The sequence below is a fragment of the Sciurus carolinensis genome, chromosome 6 (genome assembly GCF_902686445.1).
Source record: "Sciurus carolinensis chromosome 6, mSciCar1.2, whole genome shotgun sequence".
NCBI lineage: Eukaryota > Metazoa > Chordata > Mammalia > Rodentia > Sciuridae > Sciurus > Sciurus carolinensis.
This window is the reverse complement of record NC_062218.1, coordinates 123,613,388-123,628,084: the sequence shown is the minus strand read 5'-3', so window position 1 is coordinate 123,628,084 and position 14,697 is coordinate 123,613,388. Positions and strand designations below refer to the sequence as shown.

Below are 14,697 nucleotides of genomic sequence, written 5' to 3'. Positions count from 1 at the left end.
AAATAGACAGGTAGACCAATTACAGAATAGAAGACACAGAGACAAACCCAAATAAATACAGTTATCTCATACTAGACAAAGGTGCCAAAAACATAACAATGGAGAAAAGATGGCCTCTTCAGCAAATGGTGCTGGGAAAACTAGAAATCCATGTGCAGCAAAATGAAACGGAATCCCTGTCTCTCACCCTGCACAAAACTCAACTCAAAATGGATCAAGGACCTAGGAATTAGACCAGAGACCCCGCACCTAACAGAAGAAAAAGTAGGTCCAAATCTTCATCATGTCGGCTTAGGACCAGACTTCCTTAACATGACTGCCAAAGCACGAGAAATAAAAACAAGAATCAGTAGATGGGATGGATTCAAACTAAAAAGCTTTCTCTCAGCAAAGGAAACAATCAGTAGTGTGAAAAGAGAGTCTACAGAGTGGGAGAAAATTTTTACCACACACACTTCACTTCAGATAGACCACTAATCTCCCGAATTTATAAAGAACTTAAAAAACTTAATACCAAAAAATGCAAATAACCCTATCAATAAATGGTCTAAGGAACTGAGCAGACACTTCACAGAAGAATATATACAAGCGATAGACAAATATATAAAAAAAAAAGTTCAAAATCTCTATAATTAGAGAAATGCAAATCAAAACTACCCTAAGATTTCTTCTCACTCTAATTATAATGGCTATCATCCAGAATAGAAACAACAATACGTGTTGGTGAGGATGTAGGGGAAAAGGTACACTCATACATTGCTGGTGGTGTTGCAAATTGGTGCAGCCACTCTGGCAAGCAGTATGGAAACTCCTTAGAAAACTTGAAATGAGGGCTGGGGAGATAGCTCAGTTGGTAGAGTGCTTGCAAGGCAAGCATAAGGCCCTGGGTTCGATCCCTGGTACCGCAAAAAAAAAAAAAGAAAGAAAAGAAAACTTGAAATGGATCCACCATTTGACCCAGCTATCCCACTCCTTGGTTTATACCCAAAGAACTTAAAATCAGCATACTACAGTGATGCAGCTACATCAATGTTTATAGCAGCTGGATTCACAATAACTAGATTATGGAACCAACCTTCAATAGATGAACAGAAAAAGAAACTGTGGTGTATATACACAATGGAATACTCCTCAGCCATAAAGAAGAATAAAATTATGTCATTTGCAGGTAAATGAATGCCATTGGAGAATATCATGCTAAGTGAGATAAGCCAGTCCCCAAAACTAAAGGCCAAATGTTTTCTCTGATAAGTGGATGCTGATACATAATAGGGGAAGTGGGGATCAGGGTAAGGGAACAATGGAGGAACTTCGGATTGTATAGAGGAAAAAGAGGGGAGGGAAGGAGGCAGGAGGAAGGAAAGATGGTGGAATGAGACAGACATCATTACCCTATGTACATGTATGATTATATGAGTGGTGTGACTTTACATCATGTATAATCAGAGAAATGAAAAACTATTCTCCATTTGTGTACAATGAATCAAAATGCATTCTGCTCTCATGTATAACTAAATAAACAATAAAAAATCTAATTTTGGGAGTATTAAACATGACATTATGTCATTTTTATTTTATCGTAATAGTGGTACAGTAGCTTCTCTTTTCTAAGGATGATATGTTCCAAGACCTCCCAGTAGATGCCTTATACCACAAATATTACCTGTGTTAGTCAGCTTTCTGTCACTGTGATAAAATACCTGAAATAATCCATTTAAAAGGAAGAAAGGTTTGTTTTGGGTTACAGTTTTAGAGATTTCAGTCCCTGGTCACTCAGCTCTATTGTTGGGCCTGTGACAGCATAGTATATAATGATGACATTGTGTGATGGAAGACACCTGTGTACCTCCTGGTGACCAAAAAGCAAATAGAATAAGAGGAAAGGACTAGAATCCCAATATTCCCTTCAGGGGGCTTCCTCTAGTGATTCAACTTCCTTCCAATTGGCCCCACTTCCAAAAGTGCCACAAACTGGTGACCATGCCTTTAACACATGGGATTTTGGGAGATAGTCCAGATCTGGACTATAACAGTACCAAACCCTGTATACTATGTTTTTTCAAATGTATACATTCCTTTGATAAAGTTTAATTTATAAATTAGGCACAATAAGCAGTTAATAATAATAAAGTAATATACTGTAATAAAAGTTATTATGGTAACACTCTCAAAATAACCCTGTACTGAACTCACCCTTAATTTTTGATTATGTGAGATGACAATGCCTACATGATGAGATGAAAAGAGGAGAATGATGTAGGCATTGTGATATAGCAGTAGGCTACTATTGATCTGCTGACATAAAGTCGGAACTGCTTCAGCTGATCCTGGATCATTGAGTCATGATAGTGTTGAGTGGGTAGCATATACTTCTTGGATACACTGGGCAAAGGAATGATTCATATCCTAGGTAGGATGAAGTAGAGTGCCTAGAAATTCATCAGGCATACAATTTTAAAAAGTTATGAATTATTTCTGTAATTTTCCATTAGGACCAGTGTAGTCTGCAGGTAACCAAAACCAAGGAAGTGAAAGTATAGATAAGGGGGGACTACTGTAGTTAATAGTTATCAGTTACTTTGTTTTAGGTATTTTCATGGATCTCCTCATTTAATCTTTTCAATAGTTCTATGAAGAATGTAGTATTCTTGTTTGTTTTTCAGCCCATTAAACTAAGATGTAAAGAGGTTACATAATGGCCTAAAGATTCACAGGAGTGATGAAAGTGGATTATGATCCCTCATCCAATTATTTTTACTATTTATAAAATAGAATCACAGTGTTTAAAACAAAAGCTACTGAAATCATGAAACATTTTGGTGGTGAAATTTTCTTTATGTGCTTATTATTTTTTCTTTTAGGTTCACAACATTCTTGCAGAAATGGTGATGGGGGGAATGGTATTGGAGACCAACATGAATGAGATTGTTACACAAATTGATGCACAAAATAAACTGGAGAAATCTGAGGTAAGAATGGAAAATTTTGCTCTAGTTAATAAGGTTTCTAAGCATGATCATAAATTATGCATGGTATGTAACTTTCACTGTTTGTCGTTCAATATCACCCTTTAGGTACAGCTGGTTTGCTTATTCAGGTTTTGAAAATGGAATATACCTTTAGTATGTTAAATGTCCTGTGACTATTATCCAACAACTAGCTTCATGTTATTCTTCTTTTAGCCACAATTTTAACTGCCTTGGCTAATAAACACAATTCCACATTCTCCCTGGAAAGGGAAAGCAGAGGAAATGGAATTCTTAGGAGGAAGTAATGTTTCAGGTTATGTGCTTAGTAAGTCTGAGTGCACACTGAAAAATCAAATTTGGTGCCTCAGTTTTTATATTCTGAATCTTTCCCGAAGGTCATTAACAAGTTAGTTATACCACATTTTTTATACATTGATACAGATATTTATGATATTTTTGGCATTCTAAAAGAGAAAATTTGGGTTTACTTTACTGACTTTGTACTATTTGATTTGGTCTTGAAGTAAATTAAGCATACTCACACTTAACTATTGTATAAAACCCTACTTTACTTTAGAAATTTAGTGACTCTTTCCTCAAAAACTGGGCTAGTGTCAGCAGAACATTCTGTGGCTAGGCCACTCAAATTCACAATATTTTAGTGCTATCTTATTATCTTGCCCAAAATTTAGAAAGGTAAAATGTCTTGATATCTCATTCAATGCTATTCTAGAAATTTCATCATAGCTCAGATGTTTGGTTGGTTTGAAGTAAATATTACTATAAAAACAGCAAAGAATTAATATATTAGCATTAATTTATAAAAGGTGAGTTCTGAAAATATTTTCTGGCATTTTAAAGGATCAGTTTGACACAATTCTGTGCTCATTTGAATTAAGGAAATACAAGATGATGGATTAAAAAAATCTGTTAGCTACAGTTGAGACTTTCTGTAAAATAGTCCTGTGTTTCTCCTCATCTAAATTGCTATTCTCATTGATTTCCCAAAGGGGAGAGACTCAGTGTTGATAAAGAGCTTAAACACAGGACTTTTTTAAGTAACTGTGTATATTTTGATGGTTCCGTAGCCAGTTTTTAAAATACTGGATTTTGAAAGAAGAAAACATAATATAGGGTAATAGAGAATATGTTGTTTCAGAACAAAGTAAAGGACTCCAAATATTATTTAGTATAATTGGATATACTATTTAGTATAGTAAAAGATTCATTGTAAAACCTAAACTACAGTTTGCAGAATCTTAAAATGATAATTTGAAATGTATGTGAATTAAGCACTGCTTCAGAAAGCTTCTATGGTTATAGATTTTAAATGCCAAGGAACATAATATAATTCATTAATAATAGGTCTAAAATGAATGAATAATTTGTGAATTTTGTGTAATTATCTGTAAAAATATATTGACCACTTGTTTGGAATTTTCACATTTCTAGGTACTTACTTCCTCCCATTGGTGGTGTTCCCCCCGCCCCATTTTTTTCTTTTCTTTTGCTCCTTAATGTTAACTATGTATAGTTTTTACAAATGTCATGGAGGGCCTGTAATAAATGCATTATAGGTATTTTCTCTTTGTCCATTAAAACTATTTTAATAAGACAGTTTTTCTTATCTATAAAGAGCAGTAAGATGCAACTTACATTTTTGAAGGGGATATTATAGTTATAAAATTACTGCAACTTAAAAAAATTATTTACAGAAACAATACTATTTAAATAGAATTCGGATGAATGCTTCTATTATTTATCGACTGGTCCTATTTCTAACACGTATAACCAGTTGTTTTCTACTGCCACATTAGTTTTTTTGTGCTTTAGAAGAAGTTATGTTTTTAATCTGGGAATAAACCACAAAGTTATACATGATCAAGTGTTTCTCTACATAGGGTATCTGATAATATTTTAATGATGAAATACATCTTTTTAGACCATTTAGTCCTAATCATATTTTAAGAAATAGTGTTGAAAAATATATTGACTTCATGTAATTTTCCAGCAATTTTTGTGTACTTTTAAGTATCTTTAGATGACTATGAGCTTTATTCCAGACACATTGAAATGTGAAAAGTTTTCATATTTTTTTATTTCTCTGTCACTTCAACTGGTTAGATCTATCAAGAAATATAACTCTGTAGATTATTTGAGAGCAAAGTATAAACTTGTTAATCTGTTAACAAATTTGTTATAATTTATTATAAAGCAAAAACTTAAGAAGAATTAAAATTCTGAATATCATGACTGATGAAAAGAACTGATTATTATAGTTTTAAAGTTCTAAGCAGTACTTCAGGAGTAGCATTCATCTTTTAAAAATCACCCTGAATATAATTAAGATATATCTTTTATAATACAATGTGGATTTATCCAGGTGCTTGTCAGAAATAAAAGATCTTATTACATTGGTTCAAAGGTCATACATTTCCAGTGATGGAAGAAAGTGACCAGTTTAATTCCCAACACCTAGACAGATAGAAACAAAGATCTACCAGATCTTCAAAGAGGAGAAAGAGATGCTCTGAATGTATTTTCATCTGTTTTCTATGTTTGGATAGAAAAGTGGCTTACTATAACACTGGGATCTTGGGAGAGGAGGGTTTAAACTGGGAGGTTGGTGGGATTTGGGGGAAGTTTAAGAGGCACCCAGGAATCTGCTTAAAAATGAAATGACTCTCTGGGGGTGGTGGTAGAAGGGTGAGGTTGGGGAGGCTTGCTAGCTTTTATATATTTCATGTTATTCTTAAGATGGATAAATGAGTCTGAATTTAGTCACTATTTTTAAAAAATCAGTCCTCTTTTTTTCTGAACATCCTGATCTTTCTAGCTCTTTCCATTCTTCTCTCTTACAGACCTTTATCTTTCAGTCTCCCAGACAGGACAGGTAGACAAGGTATTGCTGACTTTGAGAAAAATGTACTTTAACAAAGGGAAAGCAAAATGATGTCAAAGGCAATTAATTCTTTAGGCCAGACTCAAAAATTCTTTGTGTTAATGAACCCATATAGTCCCTGTAGCCTATTTTCCATTCTAGTTTCTCCTTGTAGTTTCTTCATCTTTTATTGGACTTAGTGTATTTTACTAGTATATCATTGATGTCATGTTTGTTCTGTTTTGTCTGCCTGCATTGTAAAAGGAAAGTTTAAATTTTTTGTTCCTTTTTAAAAATATTGTCATTTAACTGACAAATTCTATTTGTAGAAATGACAATTTACTTTGTATATAAAAACTTAGAGTTTGTTTTGAGCATGATGTAACAGAACCAATCTTAATTTAACTTTCAAATGTTTTATCCATCTCCAAATTAGTATTCTAACATAAAATTGCCTGCTGGGTTTTGGAAGCTGTAAATTTAAAAACTCAAAAACTGAACTTTTAGAGTTTAACATTCAAAGTGGGAAGCAGTAAAGTCTTAGAATAATGACTGTTAAATAATACTTCTTCCCCCCCAAAATGGTTTTCAGTTCCAAAGTCTTAACAGAATTGCCTTTACAGTTTGACCTGCAGGTGCATTTTAACAATGGCCAACAAAAAATAGGATCAGAAATCTCTTAAAACTTGAATTAAGTACTCTAAAAATAGAATTAAATTACCAACAAACACTGGATTTCTGCTGTAGCAAACCTTCTGACATCCAAACATGTCCTAATCAGAATCGAATATATTGGCAAATATTGGAAGTGTTTTTAATAGACTCCTTACTTTACAAAATTAATTTTTCTTCAGTACTTTTGTACATGTTTTTATATCATAAATTAATACAGCGAACTACTATTTTAAAAGTTCCATGTAGATGATGATGAGCAATTTTTTGGCACCAAGCAATTTCAGGAAAAGATAAAAATGTTCATGTGCCTCCACTTAAGAAATTTCAGTTGAAAATAACCTTATTGAGTCTTATGGAGGAAAAACAATCTATAAATTTAATAAGGTAGGTTACCCAGTTGACTAAGTAGAAAAACATGAGAATTTGGCATGCTTTTTAGCTACTGCATTATTTGTGCTTTGCAAAGTAACAACATACGTGTGACTTTGTAATATCTTATTCTGAGATTATGGGCTGTATAATAAAGCTGGAGTACCGTTTTTGGTCCCAGTGTCTAAATTATTTTATATCTGTTATAGAAAAGATCTATTCACTCCATAAATTGAGAGCACTGCCAATTTCTATGTTGTAGTATTTAGTTTATATTATTCTGTTAAATTTTCTATCTATCAAAAAACCATCAACCACTTGGGTATGTTAACTTCCATCATTACAATTATTAATTGGCTTTTTTAAAAACCAGGTATTTATTTCAGAGAGTAGAGAGTAGGAAAAGTGACCTTAAGATAAAGATGTGGGAAGGTCAGCCATGAGTTGATTCTGCCCCTTTTCCTTGATGTGCATATGAATTTTTTACTTCTACTGAATTATGGTGAGGACCCCTAAGATCCACTTATGATCAAAACTAGTTGTAATAAATCCAGGAAAGTCATGAGTTTGCTATATTTATTTCACTCAGGCAAATCCTGTTAGAAATTAAAACTATAACTGAAGGTACTTTATAAAATGACCAGTAATTTTTTAAGAATTTTTGAACATTCTAATTGTGATAAAATTGTTTATAAAATGCCTTGTTTCTTGCTCACCAGAAGACTGTCATCAGCATTTTAATGTATTTTTAACTGCTGTGTTGAAACACTGCATCCAAAGCCACAAGACAAGCCTATTACAAATCCTGATTAAAAATTATTCTGCCTCACATTCAGAAATTAAAACATTGAAATTTTCTGTTTTGCTCAAAAGCATGCATTCAAAATCTGACATTATTTTGTTAATGATTTTGAGTCTGAAACCATTTAATACTGTGTTTAATGTTGGTGCTCTTTGACATTCCTGTTAGGTCAAAGTTATGAATGTGCACATAGCAATTTCCAGCAGGAAGGATGAGTAAAGGTTCTAGTATGTACAAATGATCCAACTACCATCTTATTATACTATATTTCAAGCTTAAAGAAATTATTTTAAGATGGTAGATGGTATTTTATGTCTTAGATGAAATGAGTAGATTATTAATTTCCATTTCCCTTCAAGAAAGTTAATTGCTTATTGCATGAGGAAAGGGGAGCTTTCTAGTTCTTTGAAATATATTTTAGCAATGCTGCTTTTTCAGTTTTGCTTGCTCATATTTTGTTTATTTTTGGGTCTGGCAATTTAAAAAGAAAATCAAAAACAAATCATATCCATCCATTACTATCTTTGTGATTCAAGTGCTTGAAATTTCCAAGAGTATGTCTGTATAAGTCTTCTATCTGTTTGGCCTCATTTTGGTATACTTGCAGACTTCATTTTGTTTTCTTTCTCTTAATTCTGTTAATTTAATCTCATGGGAGAGAAAACATGCCCATTCTTTTATATACTGTACTTCATTCTTTCATCCAGTTCATACTCTTAACTGCTTTGGATTCATATATTTGTTTTTGTTAGTGGAGTTGCTGCAGTTTACCTGCCATGGTGGTGCTCGAGAATAACATAGATGGAAACAAGTTATTTCTCCAGTAGAATTTCATTCTTTTTCCTTTTGCTTTGTGTCAGCTATGTAATCTTAAATCTTTAAGAACTATGTTGTACTGTCAGGAATATCTTTGTTTACATTTTTAAATTGTGTGTACTACTAACAAGTCAGGTAAACTTAATTTCAGTAAATTTTAGTGTTGAAAAAGTTAAGTTTTGATAAAAGTTATCCTATTGCTTTGCATATATCTTACTGAAAAAAAATTAACCAAGATGAAAATTACTTTATATTTCTGTGTCAGCAAATGGATTTCCTAATGGCAGATTACTTCCTTTACATTTTATGATTTAATAAAAATGTTTCAGACTTTACTTTGATGGAAGTCTGAAAGTGAAATTTGTTTTATAATCATTCTGGTGTTGATTGCCTGAGAAATATAGTCCTTTTTTTTTAAGCCATAGTTTTTATATATCAAAATTGATGGCTCATTTAAGCATCTACTTACTGATCAACAGTCTTTATATTTTTCTTCTTCACATTTAATATTGTTCACAATCTGACTTCTTAAAATGTTAAATAAAACTTAAAGTACATATTACAATATTTAAATTTCCTGCAACTTCAATTTATGATGTGCTACACAAAAGTATCGAACATGCTTGAGAAATAATTTGATTCTCTTAATTCATCTGCGTGTTCTAAATAGTTCCCATCCTTTGCATGTCTATGGCTTGCTGCTTATGTTTAGAAGAATTATAGATTGTTGTATTTAGAAACTTCTGGTTTTATATTATAAGAACATGGCACATACATGCTATTTAAATCAATTACTATATTGAATTTATATATTCTCATTAGCAGTCCACAATCCAACATTATCTTTGGTCAAAAAGAAACAGTTTGACCTAATGAAATGTAACAAGATACATTGTTTTATTCTCATTTTCTTTGCTTAAGTTTAGTTTGACTATACATGATACAGGGTGTATTATGGAAAATAAGGCTTTATGACATAAGTAAAATACTTATGTTTTACTATTTATAAATGTAAACCATAGAATCCAGTGAAATACACACATACATATTCTTTTTCACAATAATATCCTTTGATACTTCATAACTTTAAAAATATTTATGTTCAAGTATTTTGTCAATATATTTCTACTGTCTACTTATCATTTGTACCTTTATGGAATTTACAAAGTGAAAATATTGGCCTTTTAGTTAGAAAAATTACAAAATCTCTTTACCTGGAAAAATGATGCTAGTTCCATAATGTCTGCAATTTTGTAAAATAATTTTTGGTCCTTCAGCAGACAACATGCTTTCTGGTAAAAGAATGTTTTCAGGGTGGTAAACCTGTTTGAGCGAATTCCTCTTTGGTCCTAAACTATTCTAAATTTTGGTAGCTAAACCTTTAACTTGAAATTATTAAATTAAAGATACTTTTGAATATAGTGCTTACTACCCTAACTAAACATCTTTTGGAGGAGCGGGAGGGAAGTGGGGTATAACATAAACTTCTCTGCCTCAGGTAGGTATAAGTGTAGAAGTCAATCAAATTTTTAGTTGTGTATTGAGAACAACTAACCTCCATTGAATTATAAACACTGAATTCTCCAGCCCTGTATAATCTTTAGTTGGGGTATGGAGTTTTTGATTCATCTCACCCTTATCATTGCCTATGTGGACCATATCTATTATTAATACTATTTTACTAACTTTTCTATTTCCAATTCTGAATTGATGATCCATGGCTTTTATTTCATTGCTTAACAATGTTTGTATCCTTTATTCAGCAAATAGTTTACACTGGCCTATTTTGTATCAGTCAAGATTTTTCTCAGGTAACAGCTTTATTGTTATTATTATTTTAATTAGCAAAAAAGGTAGGATTACATAAAAGAAAAAACTAAAATTATGAAAAGGGACTTTAAAAACTTTGATTTCTCAGATACTATCTTACATATATGTCATCTCAACAAACTGGAAGTTTTGTTTTTGTTAATTATTACTTAATTTTCTACTTTTGTGCAAGATGATGCCACTGACCTCACACGTTTGTGTTGGCTTTGCTTTATTATGTTGAAGGTGATGACATTGTGTTTTACCACATAAAAGTGGTGAAATCTTATTGGTATATAAATTATACCTGAAATATGAATGCTATTGATTTTCACTTTCAGAAAAATTATATACATGCATTTTTCTATTATTTTCAAGCTTCGTTTTTTCCAAAATTATTTCACAAATTTTAAATTTTCCTACTAAGAGGAAAGCCAAATATTTTGCACTAGTGGTACTGACTGGAAATTTTAGATTTTATTCATTTACATATGCTCTTCCTTCTCTAAAATTGTATACTACAGATTAAATATGCTGTTGAAGCTATATAAAGCATTTTTAATCATTAGAATTTTTACTAATACATTGGAAAGATGGACTATCCTTTTTTTTTTTGCAGTTTCATCTTTAGAGAAAACTTTTCTCTTTGGATTCAGATAGACTTCATTTAAAAGCCCTGATTTTTTAAAATTTTTATTTAGTGTTCTAGAATTTTATAAAAGTTTAGAAGAACCCCCACAATTTTAAAAGCCAGTTTTATTGTTTTGAAATGTTATAGGGTTTAACCCTGAATAAAGAAACTGAAGTATAATTTATTACCTTTAATTTTTATTTCAAAGCACATATTGATAATAAATGCCATTTTTAAAGAAAAAAAATCATCAAGATTATTTCAAGAGATGTTTAATAAGGAAACTAATGTAAATTATGCTTTGTGCTTATATGTCACTTAAATCAAAATATAGGTAAAGATTTAGCTTTTGTCATGTGAATATTGCCTGTGATATCTAGGATAGTACCCATTAATTTGTATTTAAATCTTTACATTGTTATTATTGCATGTATTCACTGTATTTTTTAATGTGTCAACTGTTTTCTCTTTATAGATTAGTATTCAAAGTAACCATCTCATATCAATTCAAACTACCATCTGGTTTCTAAACTTGTTATGTGAAAATCCTTTTTCATTGTCTTCCATTATAAGTGTTTTATGATGAACTACACCTGAGTTGTACATTTTCTTTTTCTTTTATTTACTTCTGTATACAGGCTGGCTTAGCAGGAGCTCCAGCCCGTGCTGTATCAGCTGTAAAGAATATGAATCTTCCTGAGATCCCAAGAAATATTAACATTGGTGACATCAGTATAAAAGTGCCAAACCTGCCCTCTTTTAAATAAAATATTAAAAAGGCCACTCCCAGGTAAAATCCGGGGGGAAAAGTCATCTAAGTTTACCATGCAGTTGTTTACCAAAAATAGAGGAGGAGAGTCTTAACTTTTGCTCTTGGATTTAAGTCAAGGTACTGTATAGAAATTGTGTAAAATCAGTATGGAAGTTCAATGTTGCTTTTCTTGCTCAGTGGTTTTAACAAAATTAAGTAGTTCCAGTGTGATTTTTTTTTTCCCTTTTTTAAATTGCATTCCTATGCCCACCTAAGGCATGCCTGTGTGTATTGGCTATTACAGTATTTTGAAAAGTAAGATATTTCTTTAATTATGTACAACCTAAAATGTTGGTGTTTTGTATGGATCATCAGTGCAGCATTCCTTAATTCTTTCTGCTATTTGTCACAATTGTTATTTAAAGAACCAAATGTGTATTGCATGAAAACATGATGACCTTTATCTCTTAGTTTAAATAAATTCGAAGGTAACTGGACTTCTAAAGCACCTGTCTGTTTGCCTGATACCTACTTTAGCAATAACTTTTTTTTATGACCCTCTGATTCAACAAAGTAAATAAAAGTATATTTTATCACTGTTAAGCAGTTGTTAATGTTGATTTATTTAATATTTTCTCATGTTTTTGATATTTAGGAGCTCACTAAATTATTCTGAAATTCAGTTATTTCACAAGTCAGGGGTAGCATATCCTATAGTATATTTACTTTGTATACTGTATGGGACCTACAGTGGGAGATGATGAATCTTTTTTTTAAAAAAATATATATTAAGAAAACATAAAATCACCTTTACATAAGTAGTTTTAAACCTTACTTCTCACCTCTTCTTGCCCAGATGATAGAAAATAATTTCAGCAAGTGCTGATTTGCTTTTGAACACAAAATCGTTTTAAACCTAAACTAATTTTTTTTAAGTTATGAAACTCATATATTTGAATTTCTCATAATTAACTCATAATTTCTTATTTGGTCTTACCTCAGCAACTCTGTGTGTGTGTGTGTGTGTGTGTGTGTGTGTGTGAATTAAGGAATTAGATCACATTAGATCACATAATATTCAAAAACTGACAGACCCCAGGTCTGCAGGATGAATAGGTAAGTTGAAGACCCAGGATTGCTGACATTGTAATTACAGGCAGGCTCTAGACCCAGAAAGAACCAAGGTTCTATTCATATCCTAAGGCAGGAGAAAGACAATGTTCCGGTTCAAAGCAGTGAGGCACAAGAAATTTTCTTTTTAAGGGGAAAGGATCCAGGCTTTTTGGTTCAGTCCTTTCCCTGATGGGATGAGCCCACTCACATTACACAGGGCGTCTGTTCTAGTCAGACTACCAATTTAAACGTTAGTCTCCAAAACCACACTTAGGGGAGCATCCAGAATAACGTTAGTTGGACCAAGTATCTGGGTGTTTTATGGCCCAGTCAAGGTTACACATAAAATTAACCATCACAGTATGCTATCAGTTATCTAAGAAAAAGGAAAACAAAATGTATGTGTATCATTTATATTTTTTAAATGGAAGAAGAAACCATGCATGTTTTAATATCCACCTATCATGCAAGGGAGGAAACAGGGCAGAAGATTGGATAGAAGCTAAACTTATTATTGCTCTAAACTACTTATTTTGGAATCATTTTAATATTTTACATAATAAGTAAACAAAATTTACTTTGGAGAAAATAACTCCTAAATATTGAAAGCAAAGCAAATGAACCAAGCTATTCAGTGAGTTGGTTCCCAGAGGAGAACTGTTTCACAAGATTTAAAAATACTTGACTATATGCCACTAAAGACAAAAAAACACCTACCTGCCTTCTCGTCTCTCCCTCCCCACCCCCAGAAAAAATGTTTTTAGTAATCACAGTGTTGATAGTATTTTTATTCTGAGACTATGTATGTAGATGGTGGTGTGAGGATAAGGAAAATGTACTTTGGTGTCTTCGTGGGTGCAGTTATGTACATCCATCAGTACTGAGGCATTCACATCCTCTGCTGCAGGCAGTAAGCACTCAACTGATTTGCCATCTAAGAATTGTCACTAGCTGGAGAGAGCTGGTGCTTCTCCAAAGTTCTGGCTCCTTTCCAAGGACTTCCTGCATCCAAATTGTGAAAACCGAGGCCCTTAGGCTAAGGCAGGGCAGGGCCATCCCCACTCTTGCAAACTATGGGATCAGTTGTGGCCTTCCTTGCAATTGAACTCTTCCCTCTGCCTTATCATTTCTTTAGATCCTCACAGGTTTTGGTCCCAAAGACATACCATAGTAAACATTGTGCATGTAAATCTCCATCTTAAGTCAATTTTTCCAGAAGCCCCTGAAAGAGGTTATTACCAAGATCAGTTTGAGGTAATAAATTCTAAAATGAAATTTTGGAACCCGACCACCCTGTCAGTCTAGCTTGGAGGGTCCTATTACTGTTGGCAGGTGCAGTGTGAATCACCACACGTGCTTTAACATTGTAGCTGTTGAAACTTCCACTGATGACAAACTGGAATGGGATACTGGAAATATTCTGGGGGACAATGTCTTAAGCATTTGAGAGATCCAAGGGAAGTAGTAATTATAAAGAATGTGAAATTGGATGACTACTTCATTGAATCTGGACGTTCGATTCATTCAAGAAATGCTGAGGGTGATTAATCAGTTAAGGCCCAGAGGGCCTTCTTGGCAGCATATAGACTCTCATATGCAGCTGGAGGACAAAAAAAAGTTGAGGAGCAGGCCCAGGACTTCTTTGTCTGTAGAACCTTGCCAAAACAAACCTAGAGAAACTAAGAGCAAGAGTGTGTGTATATATATATATATATATATATACACACACACACACACACACACACTTGGATTCTGAGCATTTTGGGTTAAGGAGGAAAGGTACATAAAGTTGGATGAGTTTATTTATATGTAAGCACTCTCCAATAATAAAATGTAACACTTTGAGAAGAACACTAACATTTAGGGTAGTGGCCTGAGCCG

General features: G+C 32.7%; 1 protein-coding gene across 4 annotated transcripts in view; it reads left to right on the top strand.

Annotated features, from left to right (window-relative positions):
• Positions 1–12,306, top strand: part of Ap3s1 (adaptor related protein complex 3 subunit sigma 1) — a 79,825-nt gene extending 67,519 nt beyond the window's left edge. For 2 of the 4 annotated variants that reach the window (XM_047555330.1, XM_047555329.1), the window contains 3 exons: positions 2,862–2,969; positions 5,831–5,871; positions 11,591–11,722. In XM_047555330.1, coding sequence (XP_047411286.1) covers positions 2,862–2,969; positions 5,831–5,866 — 144 coding nt within the window. In that variant the 3' untranslated portion in view covers positions 5,867–5,871; positions 11,591–11,722. Of the gene's footprint in view, positions 1–2,861; positions 2,970–5,830; positions 5,872–11,590 lie in introns of all 4 variants that reach the window. The other 2 variants (XM_047555328.1, XM_047555327.1) reach the window with 1 other exon arrangement.
• The last annotated feature ends 2,391 nt before the right edge of the window (positions 12,307–14,697 follow it).